We start from the raw sequence: 18637 nt of genomic DNA on the forward strand, positions 1-18637 counted from the left end.
TCATCTAGGACATTTACCTCATTTGCAAATTCTGAAGTTTACAAACAATGTTCCTCAGCTGTCATAGTCTCATGAAATTATTTATTATTGAATGAAGGTAAACCTTTTAGTTTCAACTAATTTGTTGTAGCATATGGAGTAGCAGTGTCTATTGTAGGGATCTTGAGCTGCTGGAAATTTTAATGCTTAGCATCTTACTTTTTGATCCCTTCTTTTTGTGTGTGAGATCATCTGTAACAGTCAACTTCAGGAAAGCATTTAGAAGAGTACTATCTACTATTAGATCTTAAATGCTGAATTATCCTTGAAGTAGCTATCTTAATTGAGTTTTAGAAAATACTCAGTGGACCCCAGGGCATCAGCAGATAACTCATTTTGTTGTGACAAGTGTGGTCAGATGAAGTTCCTTTATTTGCTCTCCACAGTGTCTTCACAGAGAATTCTGTAGGCACTTGAGATCATCTAGTTCAGGCACATTCTTAAAGCAAGGCTAAGTTTGAAATTTGAGCAGGTTGTTTAACTCCCATTGAGTTTTGAGCATCTCCAAGGATGGAGAATCCTCCACATCAGCCACGCCAGTTCCATAGATTCATTTGGGCACTGACACCAGCATTAAGATCACTCCTCAACCTTCTCCCCTCCAGGCTGAACAAACAGTTCAGTTCTCCTGATAAGGATTGTGTGCTCATTCTCCACCTACTTATCTCACCTGGGCTACATGTCTTCTCAGCAGGGCCCTGCTCCATGGATAGGCCTGCCCTGCAGGAGATGAAACCAATGGCATGATTGCCCCAGGAATAAGAGGCATTTCTTTTAATTTAGTATGCATACTATGGCTTAAATCATAACTGTGCTCGCTGAGAGCATGGACTGTATGGGTTAAAACTCTGCTATCTTGATCTAAGAACAGCTTCAGCAGTGGGAAAACTCTGAGTATTGTCCAGAGAACCTAGGAAGTGAAGAGCCTCTCGGTTTCCCTAGTCACTGACAAGGTGTTGATAATTATTTGTTGAAAATAATGAACTTTGCAGGGACCACAGCTTATATTCAAATCGCAAACATAGTATTTTAATGACAACAATCCTAGGTGTTCTCTGGTTTCTCTTAAGTTGACAGAGGGATTTCCACTGCCTTCCCTGAGGGTTTTATACAATAACTGTCTGCCGTTATTATGTTGATTTGACAATTATGTTTTGTATAGTAATGGAATTTTTGCTAAGAAATCCCAGATTCCTTTCTTTCCACTAGTGATACTTCATTTTCATTAATGATAAATCAAAACTAGGGAAATAGAAAAGAGATCAAATTGTATTCTTGAACAGAAGTTATTTTAGCTGTTTTGTTATCAGGATTATGCAGACATGTCTGCAGAACTTCACCGAAATTCAACAAATAATTAGTCTTATCTCCTCAAACATAGAATGCTATTATTAGCAAAGCATTTAATTAGCTGTCCATTGTGATGGAGCTGAAAACTAAATATTTTATCTGGCCTTTTTCACTAGTTTTTCTGTAGTTCACAGTGCAATACTTTAAGATTGCACAGAGATTGAATATTACTGTATTGCAAAACACTTTGTGTTAATTGTATTACTATTACTTCTATTAGTGCAGGCAAAAAAATCACCTTCTTAAAAAAGCTCATAGGCCAAAATTAAACTGATCTGACCTCAACTGTGGATAGAAGTGTCTAGCAAATGTTCCAGAAAGATGGAAAAGTAATATGAAGCAATCTGTTCTTCAGGGCACTTCACACTGTCCAAGTGTCAGTACCAGAGTTCCTGCTTCTGCTCATGCACACCAAGTGAATGAAAGAGAAAGTTAAAACAATGCTTTGGTGCCATTCTCAAGATATTAGAACAGTTTAGGATAAGGAAGATGTACAGGAAGGAGGACTTGTGGAGCAATTGGTATTGGATGGTGCTGATTTTTAACATGTTGCAGGGTTTAACATAGTTTAAAAGATTTATCTGCTCTCCCTTCCTAGTGATGCAAGTAAGGGTGCAGGCTCTTCTCATGTGAAGCTCAGCACTTTGCAGACTTGGGTCTTCACCTCCCTCTTACAGTGTGTTATTCTGGGAAGGCTCCTGTTTATTGGTGTCGCTGAGTCATGCTGGATGCGTTCTGTACATGTGTCTGGCTCACAGATCAAGGCCTGGGGTTTTGGCAGTGCTCCTTCATTGTGTCTAATGGGAGTTGTCTGCCAGTGGGAGTGCAGGCTGGAGGGTGTCCCCATGCAGCAAACAGGAATCCCACAATTTGATCAAGACTTGTTGGCCTTGATTATCATATCTGTCGGAACAGAGTGCTTATTACTCAGTGCATCTGAGTAACACTTTAGTGATGCATGGAGTTAGCACTCCACACCTCGCAAATAGCATCTGAAAGGATAGATTCAAAGCATCAATGGTGGTAGCTCACAAGTAGAAAATATATTAATATAGATTAAAATGTTTTTATTAGCCTTTTCACATATTAAGCCAAACATAAGTGGTTTAATATAAATTACCATACATATAAATAATCTTCTTTTATTCAGTGATGTGATAACACCATTTGTAGGAGAAAATATGAAAACTGAAATTCATTAGGGAAACATTCTGCACTACAATTAGATCTGATGTTGCTCACTGAGGGGTTTCAATTTGTTTAATTCACATAGATATGTAGACAGCACTACAGAACAAGAAAAATACAAGCATACATTTAATATTAGTTACATTGCTTGCTCATGCATACTCGAGTTAAACTCTTGGTACCATATGATTTCAGATTCTTTTCATGTGTCCCTAATCAAATATTCATGGTTGTACTCTCACTTACAGTCTGTTCTCCTGGTAAAGAAACGATTCTGGAGTCTACCTTGAAGTACGCCAAGAGCAAGGCCTACGTTAGGCCTAAGCACCGGTCTTTTTAATGCAGGAATGGACACTGTAGCAGCAGCTACAAACGGATGCTGCTTTAGCACATTGTTAGCAGTTTGAAACTATTGACTTTCCAGTACTGAGATAGAGCATTAAGAACATGCATGGTGCTCATTTCTCATTTGGGCTAGGGAGTGAGAAATGGTGTTTACCCAGCAGACCGAATCATCCTGGACAATATCGTAGTCCAGATTCAGGTTAGCAGCTTGTACAAATATAGTTGTAATATAGTTGCACAAAAGCAAGGATATTACAATATAGTATAAATCATTTCATTCTGCTTCTTCTGATACAAAACAAATATCACTGATACTGTTTTGCAGTAAAAATATTGTAAAGATTTACTAATATGTGGCTAGACTTAGTAGTATAGAAAAATGCAATGTGCTATACATCAAAGCAACTTTACAAAGTATCATGGTATTTGAATGTGTCACTGCTAAAAATGGAATTCACAGTATCTGTTGAAATTATTTACCTCACTAAATTGCTGTGTTGGGCACAAAGCTTACTCAATTACTCTTACAATCTCTGTTCTGTTGCTTACTATGTTTCTATATAGGTCGCTTTCCTAAAATGAGGTGAATTTGTTAGTACTGCTTATTATTTATGCAGCACCCTCACTAGAAAGAAGTAAATCTGACAAGATCCAACCTCACCTTCATTTCAGTTGGTAGGGAAGAACGGTTCATTGCTTTTCCCCCTTTGAAGTGCCAGGTCTCTGCAATCTCTTTTTAATGATCGAAACGAGAAATAAATATGGAGAAGGAAGGATTTGCTGTGCAAAACTGAAGACTTCCAGACATTTTGAGGCCACTCTGTGCAGGGCTGGGAGCATCACAAGGCGTGTATGCCAGGCCCCAATTCCATCATGGCCTCACGCCAGCAGCCAGGCAGGAGCTCCTGCCTCCGTCAATGAAGCAGCTGTTGGGCAGATGAGCGTGCTGAATTTCAGGTCATTTGATAACTAGGCCAGGCAGCCGTGTTTTGCAGTTCAGCTTGGGTGACACGTAGATGAGGAGCTTCAGCAACATAATGCAGAATTGCTCACGTTTCTCAGCTCCCCTCTGCTGCGTTTGGCTGTGCTGGGGGTGGGGAAGCCGGGATCAGCCAGGTCCCATCTTTGGCATCCAGAGAGCAAATGCATCACCAGTCTGGTGCTTCTGATGTCAGGCATCATTATTTTTCCAACTTTATGATGAGTGTGGTTTTTATTTAGAGTATCACATCCGGGAACTGAAAGGTGGCTGCAGGTCTGGTAGGCTCTGCTTGACTGGGCCAGTGAATTGTGGCTCTGAGTTCAGTCCTTCCAAAGAAATGTTCATGCTCATGTCAGGAACCAACAAGGAAAGCTTCCCAGTTCCTTCAGTGGGAGTACTTGAGAGGGGACATGCAGGGGGTCCACAAGGAGCTAGGAGAGGAGCAGCCCCACCAAGCTGCTCAGAAGAAAAGTGGCAAAGCTTGCTTAGAGCTGGAGAAGGCTTAATGTAACATTTTGGGGAAAGCAGCTGGAAATATCACGGTAATTTTCTAAGCTTGGCAGGCTTTTGAGCTTTAACAGTTTCCCAGAAGAGTCAAGTAGATCTTGGGTGTAAGGAAGCGATAACCAGTGATGCCAGATTCCTTGATTTTTAGATCTAGAAGAGCTCATTGAAGCTGTCTGTGCTCATCTTTGTGCACAACGCAGACCTGCAGTGTACTGCTGTTGCAGGTTCTGTACCAAGCATGTAATGCCATTTGTGCTAGAACATTTCACAAAGCCACAATCTTGATTTAATAACTACATGGGATAGAGAACATACTGCTTTCCCGTTAAGTATTCCTGAGTCACTCATCACTGCCAAACACCGTATCTAGGAATGCTCCTCTCCTCACTAGTGCTGCTGCATGGGTCCCAGTATGGATCCCTGGAGGTGAGTCAGGATGCTGCTGGTGTGCTCCACTTCTGGGTGAGGGTTCAGAGTGGGGCTAAGGGGAGATGCTCAGATATAGAAGTAACCCCAGGGTAAGACGTGGGAATAAAGGCAGGGTTGCCAGAGATTTCAAGAATAACCTCAAAGAGCCATTTTGCTGTGAATAAGGCTGGGTTTAACATAGTTTAAAAGATTTATCTACTCTCCCTTCCTCCAAGCTTCTCCTTGTAATGCAAAGCGCTTACAATTTCAAATGGTAAGAAGTTAAGCAGCAGAAAAGCAGGGCAGCAGTTGTTGTGACAGAGAGCAGACTGCAGGAGCTGCCCATCGTATTAGAGGTGGCAGCTGAGTCTTGTTCACTGCATTTCAAAGAGAGTTCAGCCTCCAAGGCTAAGCAGATATTTTTAACTCCTGTGCTGGGAGGGAACACGTACACACTGTGTCACAGGTGTCTCACAGCCACTAACCATACCAGCCTCCTCTCAATAGGGAAAGCTGGGTTTTGGGACAGAATGCTCGTCCCAAAGCGATGATTAAACCTCTTTTAGCCTGTTTCATACGGGAGAGGTCCTGTGGTGGCTGGCAAGACAGAAGCCAGCAGAAGTATATTACTGATGACAGGTTTGCTCACAGCACTGGGCTGGAGAGGAAAGGCACACCCAGCAGTGAGTCATGGGCACTGAGCAGCTAGCCACAACACATGCTGATATTCAGGTTTCTAAACCCTCCCTGGATCTTTGGGTACTTTGGGAGAGCTTGTGGCTTAGTTTCTGAGGATAAGACTCATCACAGCTATATTTACAAGGCTGTAAGTTAGATGTGGAGTCAAAGCCAGGCTCCTCCTGTAAGCTGGGCAGAGACATGCCACGAGGGGAGGATTCAACCCTCCGTAGGGTTGTCACTGATAGCTGGTGAGGTTTTTCTGAATTGCTCTTCCTTGCCTCTGTACAGGAGTTCGACAGGTTTGAGGTTTTCCTGAAGGCTTCTGCTTCGTACAAAATGTACGTCACAGTCTGCTTGAAATGCCTGCTCTGACTCTCAGGGAACAGAATGCACCTTGTGAATATTTTCAAGTGAATCATATAATCAATGTGCAAGCTTACATTAATTAAAGTTGAGCCCTCTGAGAACTATCGAGTCCATGGCAGCACTTCCTTTGTACCAAATTATCTTAATAGCTGTGTAGCATAGACTTCAACATTTTCGATCAATTAAATCAACTAAAATTTTGTGTAATGATGATTTAGAAAACAGTGTGCTATAATCAAGTTATGTTACTAGTGGCTGTTCTTACCGTGCCATGGGCTTCTGATGGGCAGCAAAGAAATTTGGGAGAGGATCCATCAGCTTCATGCAGGAGTCTCAGCTCACTGCAGGCTCAGCCAAGATCCCTTGCAGGAAGCAGCTCCAGGGAGACCGCATGTGGAAAGGAGCAGCAGGTTTTCTGCCACCTCCAGGTCTGCTCCATGCAATCTCACACCAGCTAAGTTGCTGGGGATTCAAATGCTGCCTGTAGAGTGACAGTCATCCCATAAGAATGGTTCGTTGTTGGGAAGCCCTTCAGCTCTCCTCAGCAGCCAGGAGCCCTTTTGGAATGGAGGTTGAGAGCAAAGGCAAAAGCAAGAATTAAACCTAGTCCAGTGTACGCAGCTTCTGCAAATAGGACAAAGTATTTGGCACTTATCCTTCATAGAAGAAACCAGTTTCTATCTACAGGACTATAATGATATGGGCAATGGGACACCGTGGCTCTTTTGGAATATTTTGTCCTGCTGAGAAATGCAGACGTTTACCCTTTTCCTTCTTGAATGTTTTCCAGAACTCTTTATAGTACAGACTTCTCAGAGTGCTTCTAAAATCAGAAAATCGAACACTCTGTTCACTTGATAGTGTTATTTCAGTTTTGGCACAACTTTTGTGATTTAGCTGACAAGTGGTTCCCCAAGCATGGAAAATGAATATTGGGAATAAAAAGGGAAAGCAACCTTTCCAATTAAGGTCAAAATGTACAGAAATTAAAACGACACCAGTTATATCAGTAGCATATTGGCTCCTATGCACTCAATCACTAGATATAAACAGCAGTTGCTCAGACAGCTAATTACAATCTTCCTGCAGTAGGCTTCATGTAGGTCAGCCACCCACCTGCCTGCTACCACTTGCAGGATTAGATCTGTCCATTATCTTCACTGCTGTGTTACAGTTTGCCAGCTTCTGTTTTAAAAACAAAACAAAACAGATTTTTCTAGTGTCTCTCCTTTCTGAGCACTGCTGCACCATGTAAGTGTGGGGCATCACAAGCGATTATGAGCCTTTTCTATGGACTCGTTAGAGATTTGTGTTTGTCAAAATGCAATTTGTACAATTGATTTCCTATTACATGGATTACAAGAGAAGTTAGTTGTGGGAGTTTGCCTTCTAGCCATTTGGGATGGATTCATGATCATAATAGGGTCAAGGTTGCTTTTTATATGGGAATGAGAGACGGTCCATTGAATTGCTGCTTAAAATCTCTGCACAGCACCTGCAAGTAGTGCTAGTTCAGGAATCATCTGTCCTGCCACAGGCAGGCTGGCCTGTAACCTTTGTGAGGAAGAGACAGGTAATGATAGTTAGGAATTGTGAGATTTCTGCATTGTTGTTCTTGTTGTTGTTGTTGTTTAATTAGTAATATAGATCTTATAAAAGCATTTGAACTCAATATCTGTTAGTTTGCTTTCTCAAGCTTATACAAAAATTATTAATATTTAGCAAATCATAAGTTTATTTGTCCAATGCAGGAAGCTGAGGTGATGGCTTGCATCATAGATTCTGGGCAGCTGCTTTCTCAGGCTCTTTATTTACTTTCCCTTTGAACTGTGCTGTTATGTCCCAATTCCAAATGATATCTTGTTGATGTGTTTGTGGATTCTTAGTTTCTGAGTTAGAAGTACATGCTTGAGTCCCTGAAAGAACTTCTCCACCTATGCGAGCTCTCCTTGGTGATCACCCAGAGCCATGCTGTGCCATCCAGGTGTAACTGGAATTCCCAGTCATAAGATGATACTGGCTCTGCTGGGATGAGCTATTTAAAAGTGGATCCAATAGTGATGCAGGGCATGTCAGCATTTTGAAGGTCATTTCAGAAGCCAGATGTTTCACTTCATAGTGTGATGTAGAGGAAAGCAAAGGAGAACAAAAAGAATTTGGAGCACTCTCAAAACACAGAATGCGATGGTTTGAACAGAACTTTTTCTCAAGAAAAACTGAAGTCTTATTGATAAAACATAGTCTATAATTTCATTATTTCAATGCCAATATTTCACATTTACTTCTGGATTTTTTAAGCCCTGAGAAAGTAATTGCATAAGACTCTCAGAATTATGGGAACCTGAACTTACACTCGAGTTTGGGTGTAACATTTCTGTTTGCTGATGTACTTCTCATGCCAGCTAGCAGGAAGAATGGGCACATGCAGGGGAGATTTAGACCATCTGTGTGCCATAGTGAAAAAGGTAGTTTGCTTTTAGCAGAGTTTTTAAAGTCTCAAATATTAATTAGCTAATACGTATTTTTCTGCATCTGATAACTGAGAGGTATCAGTACTATAATTAAAATGGGGTATAAATGATTCATAGCAACAAGAATTAGAAAATGTGATAAGCAGATTTAGAATAGATACATATTAGAATATGTATTACTCAGAGAATTTTTTAACATTGTAAAAATTAGGAACCAGGAGGGAGGAACTACTGAGTTGTGCTGAATGTGTTTTGTTTATGAAGGGCAGTGTGGGTGTTTGATGTATCTCAAGGTAGATAGCAACCCACCTCCACCTGGGGTTTCACCCACTCTAATTGTACGAAGCATTCCAATTTCTACTCAGCTGTTCCAGAAATTAGGTATCAGATAAATATGTACCTGCCAAGTTCAGTGAGCCAAAACACTTGAGTGCTCTAAATCAATCGTTTCACTGAGATTACGGAGATACATTCCCTAGGGCAGCTGGGGCTGCATGAAGTCACCACTGGACAGAGCAACACAGACACAAGGAGAAGGGAAAGGGATGGATGGAAGAGCTACTGATAAGGCAAAGATAACAAGGAATAAATACTCCTTGTGTTCTCCTCATACCAACTGTCCCTTAGCTTCAACTGGATGGAGTTCTGTGAAACATATGATGCTTATATAACAGAGAGGAAAGTAGAAAGGGAGAAAATTGTTGGGAATTGAAGAATGATGGGATGTTGAAAGAACTGAAAGACAGTAGGTGGGGATTCTAAGCCACAGGTATTTATTTCCGAATCCAGCATGTTCACACTTTTATTTTAATACAAGAGCTCTGCACTCATCGCTGGTGTAAACCTTTGACTTCAGCAGCTACACCGCCAGTGAACTTGATTCCATACGTTCATTTGCAGTCATTTTTCCCCAGTACAAGCTAACATTTTTTTTCTTATTATTCACATCTCTGCATTTGCTTGCAGAACTTATTACTTCCATCTAGGCGAGCTTATGGGGGGTCAGTTGGGGCAAGAGGCAGAAAATGGAATTTCTTTTTGACTTTCACGTTATTATTTCAGAAGTGCTTCTTCTTGTCCAGACAATGTGCCAGACAGTGAAGCCTGGCATCCAGGCACCTTGAAGAACTGCAACAGGCAAAGCAGAGGGCCCGATTAAATATTTAAGCATCTGGGTGTGCTGTGCAGGTAGCAGGGGATAGATTACACTCAATGAAACCTGGCCTGCCGCAGGGTGGGCAGTCAGTGCTGGCATGAGGACGTTGGGGAGAGCAGTGCGTTGAGGAGGCTGCTGCCATACTATGGTCAGCAGGGAATGGATCTGGCACTGCTTCTGCCTCTGCCACTGTGACTGCATCGTCCTGTGCAGGATGTCCTGTAGGTGAAACAGATCTCCCTGCATGCTGCGCTCTGGTGGGAGTGGGAGGGGGAGCTTGGGTTTTGTGGATGCTGGGCTTTTGTGCATGGGAATGCTCTGTGTTTCCATCCAGGTCGCTCTAGGAGATGACTTGGAATCGTATTTTAATGACTGATTGTCTTTTGTTTGCTTTTAACTCTGGAGATGGGGCAGTAGGATGCTGAGTTCCTGTTTGAAAGACAAAACCCATTAGATCCAAGTGATGCCAGAATTAGTCAAGGCTCTTAAATCAGAAGTCATTACAGCAGAAATACAGATTGGTGATTTATGAATCAACATGTTGGATTGCTTCTGTCTTTACTTGCGAATAAATAGCATCTATACTCATGGAATACTGGTTTAAAAAACAGCTAAGAACAAGGGCAGTGTTCATACTTTCTATAGTTACGTGTCTGTTTACTTGTTCTTTCCTCCATGAGGACTTGCCTGTGACTGTCAGCTCATGTCAGTCCCCCTGGAAGTGAAGACTGGGCCGTGAGACCAGAGGCTGGGGAGGTTACTCTGGGTCCTGCAGCTGCTGGGGCTTTCACTTCCCTTAAGCAAGGGGCTTGGCTTCTCATGTGAATGTGTTGCTAACGTTTTTTTTTCCACATTTTTCTATAAATCCCCAAATATATCCTCACTTAGTTGTGTTTTGTAGAAAAGTCCTCTGCCTTCTAGCACCCTGTTCAGGTACAGACATCCATTCTGGTTGACATACAGCAGCATTGGGGTTTAAATCTTGTTAACATGGCTCTTGTCTGGGTCATAACCATTAACTAGATGCAAACTGAGTATTTGTCACGTGGGGACAAATTGTTGCATATGTGGGGCTGGAGGCTCTGCTGTTCTCCATGGAAGTACAAACTGAAAACCTGTCCTGGGGAGCTTACTGCCTCACTGGAGAGAGAAATAGAAAAGAGGCACTTAATTTTTTTTTTTTTTAAAAAGGGAGATTGGCCTTGCATTGTTGTGTGGGGAATTGGGTCAGGAACAGACTGTGGTGCTCCAGGCTCCTTGGGTGCTGCACCAGACTACACTAAGTATAGGTATATTTCTAATTTAATGTGTCATAATTCTTACTGTTAAACAAAACTAGAGATTATGTTTGACAAACCAAGTGCATGAATATGAATTCCAGTTTTTTATTTGATTAAAGGAATTGTAAGCATGACATGTGTATAAACAGGTACGTGTGTGTTCGTATGCAAATACACACCTGGTGGCACTCAGCTGAAGGAAGATGCTGGGTTGATATTTTACAAGACAGACATGTGGGGCTTGAGGCATTGTCCCTAAAGCCCGTGGGAAAGTGCTCTGTGGATCCAGCAGTGCTCTTCCTGCAGGGCACAAGCCTGGCATTGCCTGTGCTGACCTGCTCTGCTGGGACAGCGCCTAGCAAAACAGCTCAGCACCTCATTAAAACCATATTCAGGAAAATATTGTTGTCATATGTTGTATGATAGTGAGTATTGATTTATCCCCTTGGCTTCCTTATAGCATCTACTGACTGGGCTCTGGAGTTAGCCGGATCCCCATGCAGTGACAGTGGGGTATCTCTAATCCTCTTGATTTTAACAAGAGTTTGATAATGTTTGACATCTTTCTTAAAGCTTCATTGCTGCCTAGAGGCATAACATTATGAGCTGCTCTTGATCTTTATTGAAAAGTTTATACCTGGATGTGCAGGAAAATAGGCTCGATGCACACTGTGAAAGCAAATTAAAAAAAAAAGACGAAAGTAAGAACTGAAGTATTTGTGGGCTTGTTTAGATGTGTTTTTACATATGTTTTTTTAGCTAGCCTCATCATTCTGAATTATATTGATGACTTTTTAAGTTCTGATACTGATTGCCATCTCACCCTATCATGTCCCCTATGTGTGGTTATGAAGCACACAACGTTGGAATCACACTCTCAGCAATTCAGCGTTGTCTTTTCCCTCAAGAAAGACATCTAGTCCCATGATTTTTCACGCACACACTGTTTTCTCAGAACCAGAGGCAGCTTCCATACCAGAAGCAATCAGTCCCTCACTAAGTACGATGCTCATGTGCCACGAAGCTGCTTATGGAAGCAAGGCGAGCAGCCTGTGAGGCACAGAGATGTCCCCACTTCACTTTGGCGCTACCGCAGCAGGTGGCTGGCTTACCCAGCTGTTTCATTAGTGCCTAATGAAGCGCTCACTGAATTATTTCTCACTGGCTCTGAGCTCAGTGCAGCAAACAGAACCCCCTGGGATGCCCCATGGCCACCTTTCCCTGCCGTGTGTAGGTGTTCCCTGCACTCACCTTACTGGCTGTGCTCTCTTTCTTGGAAAACTGAACGGGGTTTACCTGTTCCTCAATGGTCCTGAACAGGGTTTGCTGGTAGAAAAGCTTCCCTAGAGAAAAGCCATGGCTCAACCAAACCCTCTGCCTAGGAATCTGCTGCTTTTGCTCCTCAGCTCATGCTATTCTAGCTAAATATTAAATACTATAATGCATAGTTACACAGGTGCTGTGCACAGGAGAGAGGTGAGAGAGAAAACAGCTTTGCTCCAAGAAGAGCTGGTGATCTTCACAGTTCTCCCATACTGCCTCCATCAGGGCTCCCCTTGGGGTGACACACACCCCTGCTCACTCTTTGGGCGTAATATTTCTAAAAACTTTCTTCAGGAAAGTTTCTAAAGATCAAGTGAAAACTGGAGTAACAATGGAAAGTGTGAATTAAGGCAAAAATAGTTGTTACTGCTGCTTTTGGACAGTAAGGGAGATCGTCCCTGCTAGCCCTGGATCTGTCTCATTGTGGAATATCTCCCATTCACACCGTCACATTTATCAACTTTTAAAATTCTTCTAAAGCTGTTAGAACTATTAGAACTATCTTTTATGTGCATGGTACCCCAAACTATGCTCCTGGTGCTGAGATGAAGCGCACCTGTGCCATGTCCTTTACATATTAAATATGATCCTGGCTATCAGAGTGCAGTTGCTTACAAGAGGTGATACTTCTGCACTGAGTCATCTTTACTGCATTCAGAAAAAGGTATGTTTTTCTTCCCTATCTTAACTGAGACACCAGCATGAAAGCTTATAAATACTGTGCCACAGTGGATAAAAAGACAGGATCAAGCAATTACCATCATGTGTTATGCAAAATAGCTGAATTAACAGTTTTAGTAGTGGATTCAGAGGTGGACTGGTTTCTTGCTGATATGCTTTCTATCACTCCTAGTGCACTGAGGACAGGTTCTCTCTAATCACCTTGCAGCACAGGGTCTCTGCGTGACAGTGTTATTGGGCAACTCCTCTCTCCGTCTCATTTCTCCCATTATGCTTACTGAGCAAGCACAAGCATGTGGCTGTGCACCTGGGAGCCCCTACATTTCCATTTGTTGATATCCTAAAACAAAACAAACCCAAAACATCTCTGCACACTACACACAGCTTTTATTGAAGCAGCTTGTTAACCTGTTAGCTTGCAAGATATGTGAACCAATACTAGGGTAGAGCACTCCCATTTTGAATACCAGGCTTGTTTATCCAGCTCTGGCACTGTCCTTAGACCTTATCTACACCACAGAATTTCATCAGTGAATGGTATATCAGTTTTTATCTTGAATGAACAGACTTCATGGAGGACCCCTGTGATCACACCCCTATTTCAGTGTAAGGAGGATGTGCTTTATGTTGGCTTAAAGTAATCTTACAGGTGAAAGGATAAAAGATAAAGCAATTGTAATGTTTTATATAATACAATAAATTGTAATATTGGTAAAATGAGGTTGTGTACAACATTGCTAGGGATGCTTTTTGGAGGACGTGTTTGATTTTTTGCTGCTCCAGGCTCATAGCACTGCAAGTCACCAATTGGCATGTTCAGATTAAGAGTACCTTAACTGTTGATTGCAAGTCTCACCTGTGGGTAAATTTATGCAAACAAATGTTACTTGTGCAGGCATGGGCTGGATGTAATTCAGTTACTTAACGTTAGCCTCCCAAGACAGGTGAAGCTTAATTAAGGCTGGTAAAGTTCTTTGCAGTTCTGGAGGGAAACTTTGGCCAATTTGTCAGTGGTATTATAGAAGGTAGTTAATGTCTTATGTTATAAAGGCTGTGGAGGCACCCTGCTTATGAACAGTACTCTCTGAAGATCTGTGAAGTGTGGAGTTAATGTTTAATAGAGGGGAAATAAATGTAGCATGAGAGCTCGCAGCCCTGCCCTGCTGGCCACGTTTCCTCTTGTTCCATGGGGTGCTTCTGCTTCCCGTGACTTTGTGCGCCCTGAAGGGAGTTGTGAGCACTCTCCTGAATGGTCAGGACCAAAACTCAACTCTCATAGCCTCCAGCTCTGCCCACTGTGGCTCTCTGTCATAGTCCTTACCTGGCAACAGACATTAGGTCTGTATGGTGTGTTGTGTCATCCAACGCTGCTTGCATCAGCTCGGGTCCCAGAAGCAGTGTAGACACCCTGCTTTATCTACGTGCTTTATCTAGACTAATTAGGTCAGTGCTTTGTCCAGGATAATTGTCTCTGCTAATGAGTTTTGAGTGCAATGTTGCTGTCCAGTTCCTGTGCTGGCTGCCATGGTGGCTGCAGCTTGGTGGCCCCCGGCCATGCCTGGACATCTCCAAGACACCAAGTCTGCACCAGGACAGCCAGATGGGCCCAGAGCAAGCCTTCAGCTCCTCACAGGGAGCAGAGGGACAGCGCTGAGCTCTGTTCTCTGGTGACGCAATGTGACACAACAGGACATGGAGCTGTGTCAAGGGAGGGTCAGGTGGGGGTTAGAGGAAGGTTCTTCACCAGAAGGCAGTGGGCATGGAACAGGCTCCCCAGGGTGGTGGGCATGGATTCAAACTGCTGGAGTTCAAGGAGTGTTTGGACTGGGGGCAAAAAAAAAAAAAAAGCCTGTGCAAACTCCTGTGGTATGTGGTGATGGGCCAGACCTGGTGCTTGAACCTGACTCTCCTACCATCCAAGCACTTGCAGAAACTATCCAGCAGCAGGCAGAGGCATCTGTCTGTCACCTCTTTTCCTCCCATAGTCTGCTGTGAGATTTTTTCCCAACAAAGTCATCACGTTCTGTTCATATACTGATGCAAATTTTCAGTCTCAGCTCTGTTTCCTTCTCAGCACTTTCCATAGACCCTTTCTTTAGCCCACCACATTTATCACACTAGTCTCGGTGCACCATGAGGCTATAGGGCTTGCAGAAATCCTGCTCTGCTTCTACTGCTTAAAAATGAATGAAAACCTGTAAGCAGTCAGATTGGGCTTTTCACAAAGCCCAGGTTGCTTGGGGAAATGGACCTTCTCTCCATTTTCTTGCATGCACTCAGGCAGAAGTACCTGCAGCTGTAGCATGAGTAAAAGGAAAAAGGAGGTTTATTTCCAGTGGGTGGCAGGGTGCAGAGGTGTGGGATGTGCCGAGAGCTGCCACCAACACCCAGCCACAATCACCTGCTGCAGGCAGTTCTCTCAGTCACTTCCAGCCATGTGGATGGTGCTCAGCGCTGCAAATCTTCTCCAATAAGCAGGAGGAGAAAAAGGAAACAGGGAAAACTTCAGTTCTGTCCCATAATCTGCCTTGAGCTGAGTCCAAAGTTGCTTATATAAAGCACAGTTCATTATTACAAAGCAATGAAGCGAGGAGAGATGGGATGTTCACAGCCTATCTCCTGCATTAATTAGTTGCTAAAGATGCAGATTGCCACAGCAGTGGAGCCATGGATGGGTCAAAAGCAGAACTGTCTCTCAGTTTTATGAGAAGTGCTGTTCCCAAAGACTGGCAAAGTAGGAGACAGCTTGTGGTGCAGTCTGCAGAGTGTTTAAGTGAGGGTGCCATTACCAAGAGAACTTACTGGTCATGCTTGCTCATGTCTGAAAAACTCCTGAAAGCATTGGAAAGAAGTTAAGCATGGAAAAGTCCACTTGAATTGAAAAAAGCCCTCAATCAAACAGGTGGCTGCTTTGTGTACCCCACAGAGCATGTGTGAAACCAAGCAAAAAATAATTCCCATGTTCAGTATCTGTGCGAGCTGTGGCTGAGCGTGCTAAAAGCTCGACAGAACCAGGGAGCTCTGCAACAGCAGAGCATTAAGCAGGTTGCAGACTGCATCAGATGGTGCTTGAGTCTGCCCAAAGCTCCAGAGTAGAAAAAAAATCTACCAACATTTCTGTTTCTGGCAATTAACAGAACTAAAATCTTGGGTTGGGCTCGTAAATATGTCAGCCAGCCTCAGCAAAATCTTAGTTGCTGAAACAGGGCGCATCTAACTTTCTTCTTTAGTGTTTGAGGGAGTTGTAGCAAAAAAGATTGGTTTCAGTAAGATCACAGAGAGGATGTAAGGAGTTATTTCTAACGGCTGTAGGTAACTTGAGCATAACAAAAATGAATGGAAAACAGAGCACCCTGTTGTCCCAGGATAGTGCTACATACGGCTTTCCTCAAACTCTCTTCCAATCGCTGCAGGTCTCTGCAGTAACACGGAACAGTTATCCCCGTGCCACAGACTGTGGTTGACCTCTACAACTGATTTACATGCAATGGGTTGGGTTCTTTCCCTCAGTTGGCATTATCTGATCAGCTCTCACTCCATTGCTTCTTGTTTTACAGAGGGAACAAGTTTCCTCCTCCTCTTCTAGTCACGCTTGCTTTCTTTTCTCTGGCTTTTAGGAGTATTCCGCTTTTAAAGCACTTGGAGAGGAAAATCATGCTAAACAAAATGAATGTGTAGAAGTCAGTAAAGTAGAAGAAAGAGGAATTTAGAAAAGAGTTATAGAAACAAATGAAATTTTGCTGCACTGTGGTGATTTCCTTAAGAAATTTCAATCTGGAATGAATCATTACTTAGATGGAATGAATCATTACTTAGAAAACAACTATTACACATCTAAAGATGTCGAAGAGAGAGATAGGTCATTTTGGGATCCATGGAATCATGTACCATGTGCATCTGGAAAATTGTCCAGCTTCCTAAATTAATATGTAAATAAAAATATCTGCAGTTTTGTCAACCAGCTCTGTATAGACTTATGGAATGTCAATTATTTACTTATTTGAGTCTGAAGTATAGTTTTTTGATCTTTTTTTTCTCTTGGGGTATTTTTTTTTCTGCCAAAAGAAGAGGACATTTGTATAGAAACTATGGAGAAAGCTGCAATTTCAAAGCATAATTGGGAACTTTATGTATGTGCTTCATTTTAAGGACATTTCTCACTGTGACCAAGCAGTAGTAAGAACAAAATGCTGCCATAGGGTTCTTAACATAAAATAAAAATCAAGACTAATAATGTATGGAGCTCATTTCTGGATAAAAGTGAAAAATTATTTTGATGAAATGAGGGAAAAATTTTGTGATGAATGTGGCTGTTTGTCATGATGGAATTTTTTAGCCAATGACAGGAGTAACTGACTTAAACCCTGAAATTCTTTCATTACAAGTCTGCTTATTGAAATATCTCATGTACATGTGTACGTGCACAAGGAAATCTTGCAGCTGCTTCACACCAAAGCCTAAAATCAAGTAACACCACAAACTATGGGGAATTTTGTCCAGTTCCACAAATTGGGCATGGGACTTAATGTTTCTCCTTACCCTTTTCAGAAGAAGCGTTTTTTGGAAAAGTCATCAACTGCTGCATTTCCAATAGCATTCTCTTGTTTTCACTGCAGGTCCAGCTGCCCAGCGCCAGGTCCAGAATGGGCCATCTCCAGATGAGATGGAAGCACAAAGGAGGTGAGTTGGTTATGGTAGGTTTCTGGGATGTGTGTGCAATCGTTGCTCACTAATAAGCACTGTTCTTTCTACTCATACCTGTTCTGTGTTGATTTTCAGTGTTCTGTAATTATTGATATTGACTGTGATGATTTATATAAAGGGTGAAGTGAACTGAAGCCCTAGGTAGACTCTTTGCTCAAAGGCAAGTGTGAGGCATGCTGAAGTTCGGAGTTAATGATAAAACATGTTTAAAAGAAGCCTACAGAGTGTTTCTCAATTAAATTAAGAAAGCCTAACCATACTCTGTTCTGGGTTGTTTACTGGCAGTTGCTAGTCATGTTGCCCAGGAAGCATCCAATAGACTACATGCACTGTCAGGAATAACTTAGGCTCCTCATATGATTACTTCCAGAATCATATGTCATTCCTTTTATGAATGCTTTGCTCTAAACAGGCTAACAAATGAGACTACAAAATCATGCCCGTCACCTTATAAGCATGTCTCAACTTAGTGCCATCGTTACATGTAGCCTTTTCTCCAGCCACCAGCACTAGTCTCCTGATGTCAAAGGAAGAATGTGAGCAGAATGTCCTTCTTTGGATGCCTTCTCCATAATGAAACTAGTAGAAAGATCTCATTTCAGCTTTGGTGATTCAGGCAAGACTCCTGTAGTAGTATTTTCAGCTACCCAGCAGAAGGCATGCTTGTCCAGTTCTGAGCAAACAACCCTTCATGTGATTCCCTCTTCCGTTCTGCAAGAATTACTGGGAGTATGTAAGGAAACTACTTCCTCGCTCCTTTATGACTAACCCCAACTGGCCTGAGATTTAACAGAGATTTACAGGTGACTGTTGAGTGTGTGTTGATATGTCAGTTGGGCTTGGTACGGGTTAATCTGGTAGCTGAGCTATCATAAAGGTTGTGGGGGAGCTCCTGCTCTGGCCTGTGTGCCACTCAGCCTGGCTGGAAGATGTGGTCCAATGCTGATTGAGCCAGTGGGAACTGCTGAATGTGCAGACTGTACAAAATTCATACCTCACATTCAGGTGTCTGTCTGTACATTCAACACATGACCAGCTTTAGTTAGAGAAAATATTTTAATTATTGATTTTTTGTTTGTTTGTTTAGAGATGGTAAAAGCCCTTGGAGTAGATATTATTCTACTGCGACAGGGCACATGGTTCTGGGAAGGCTTCT

General features: G+C 42.4%; 1 protein-coding gene across 1 annotated transcript in view; it reads left to right on the plus strand.

Annotated features, from left to right (window-relative positions):
• EVL (Enah/Vasp-like) overlaps positions 1–18637 on the plus strand; it is a 108435-nt gene that overhangs the window by 73283 nt on the left and 16515 nt on the right. Inside the window, 1 exon segment of the mRNA XM_031553673.1 lies at positions 17394–17457. Within this exon segment, the coding sequence (XP_031409533.1) occupies positions 17394–17457 (64 nt within the window).

This window comes from Meleagris gallopavo, chromosome 5 (assembly GCF_000146605.3).
Source record: "Meleagris gallopavo isolate NT-WF06-2002-E0010 breed Aviagen turkey brand Nicholas breeding stock chromosome 5, Turkey_5.1, whole genome shotgun sequence".
NCBI classification, from domain to species: Eukaryota; Metazoa; Chordata; class Aves; order Galliformes; family Phasianidae; genus Meleagris; species Meleagris gallopavo.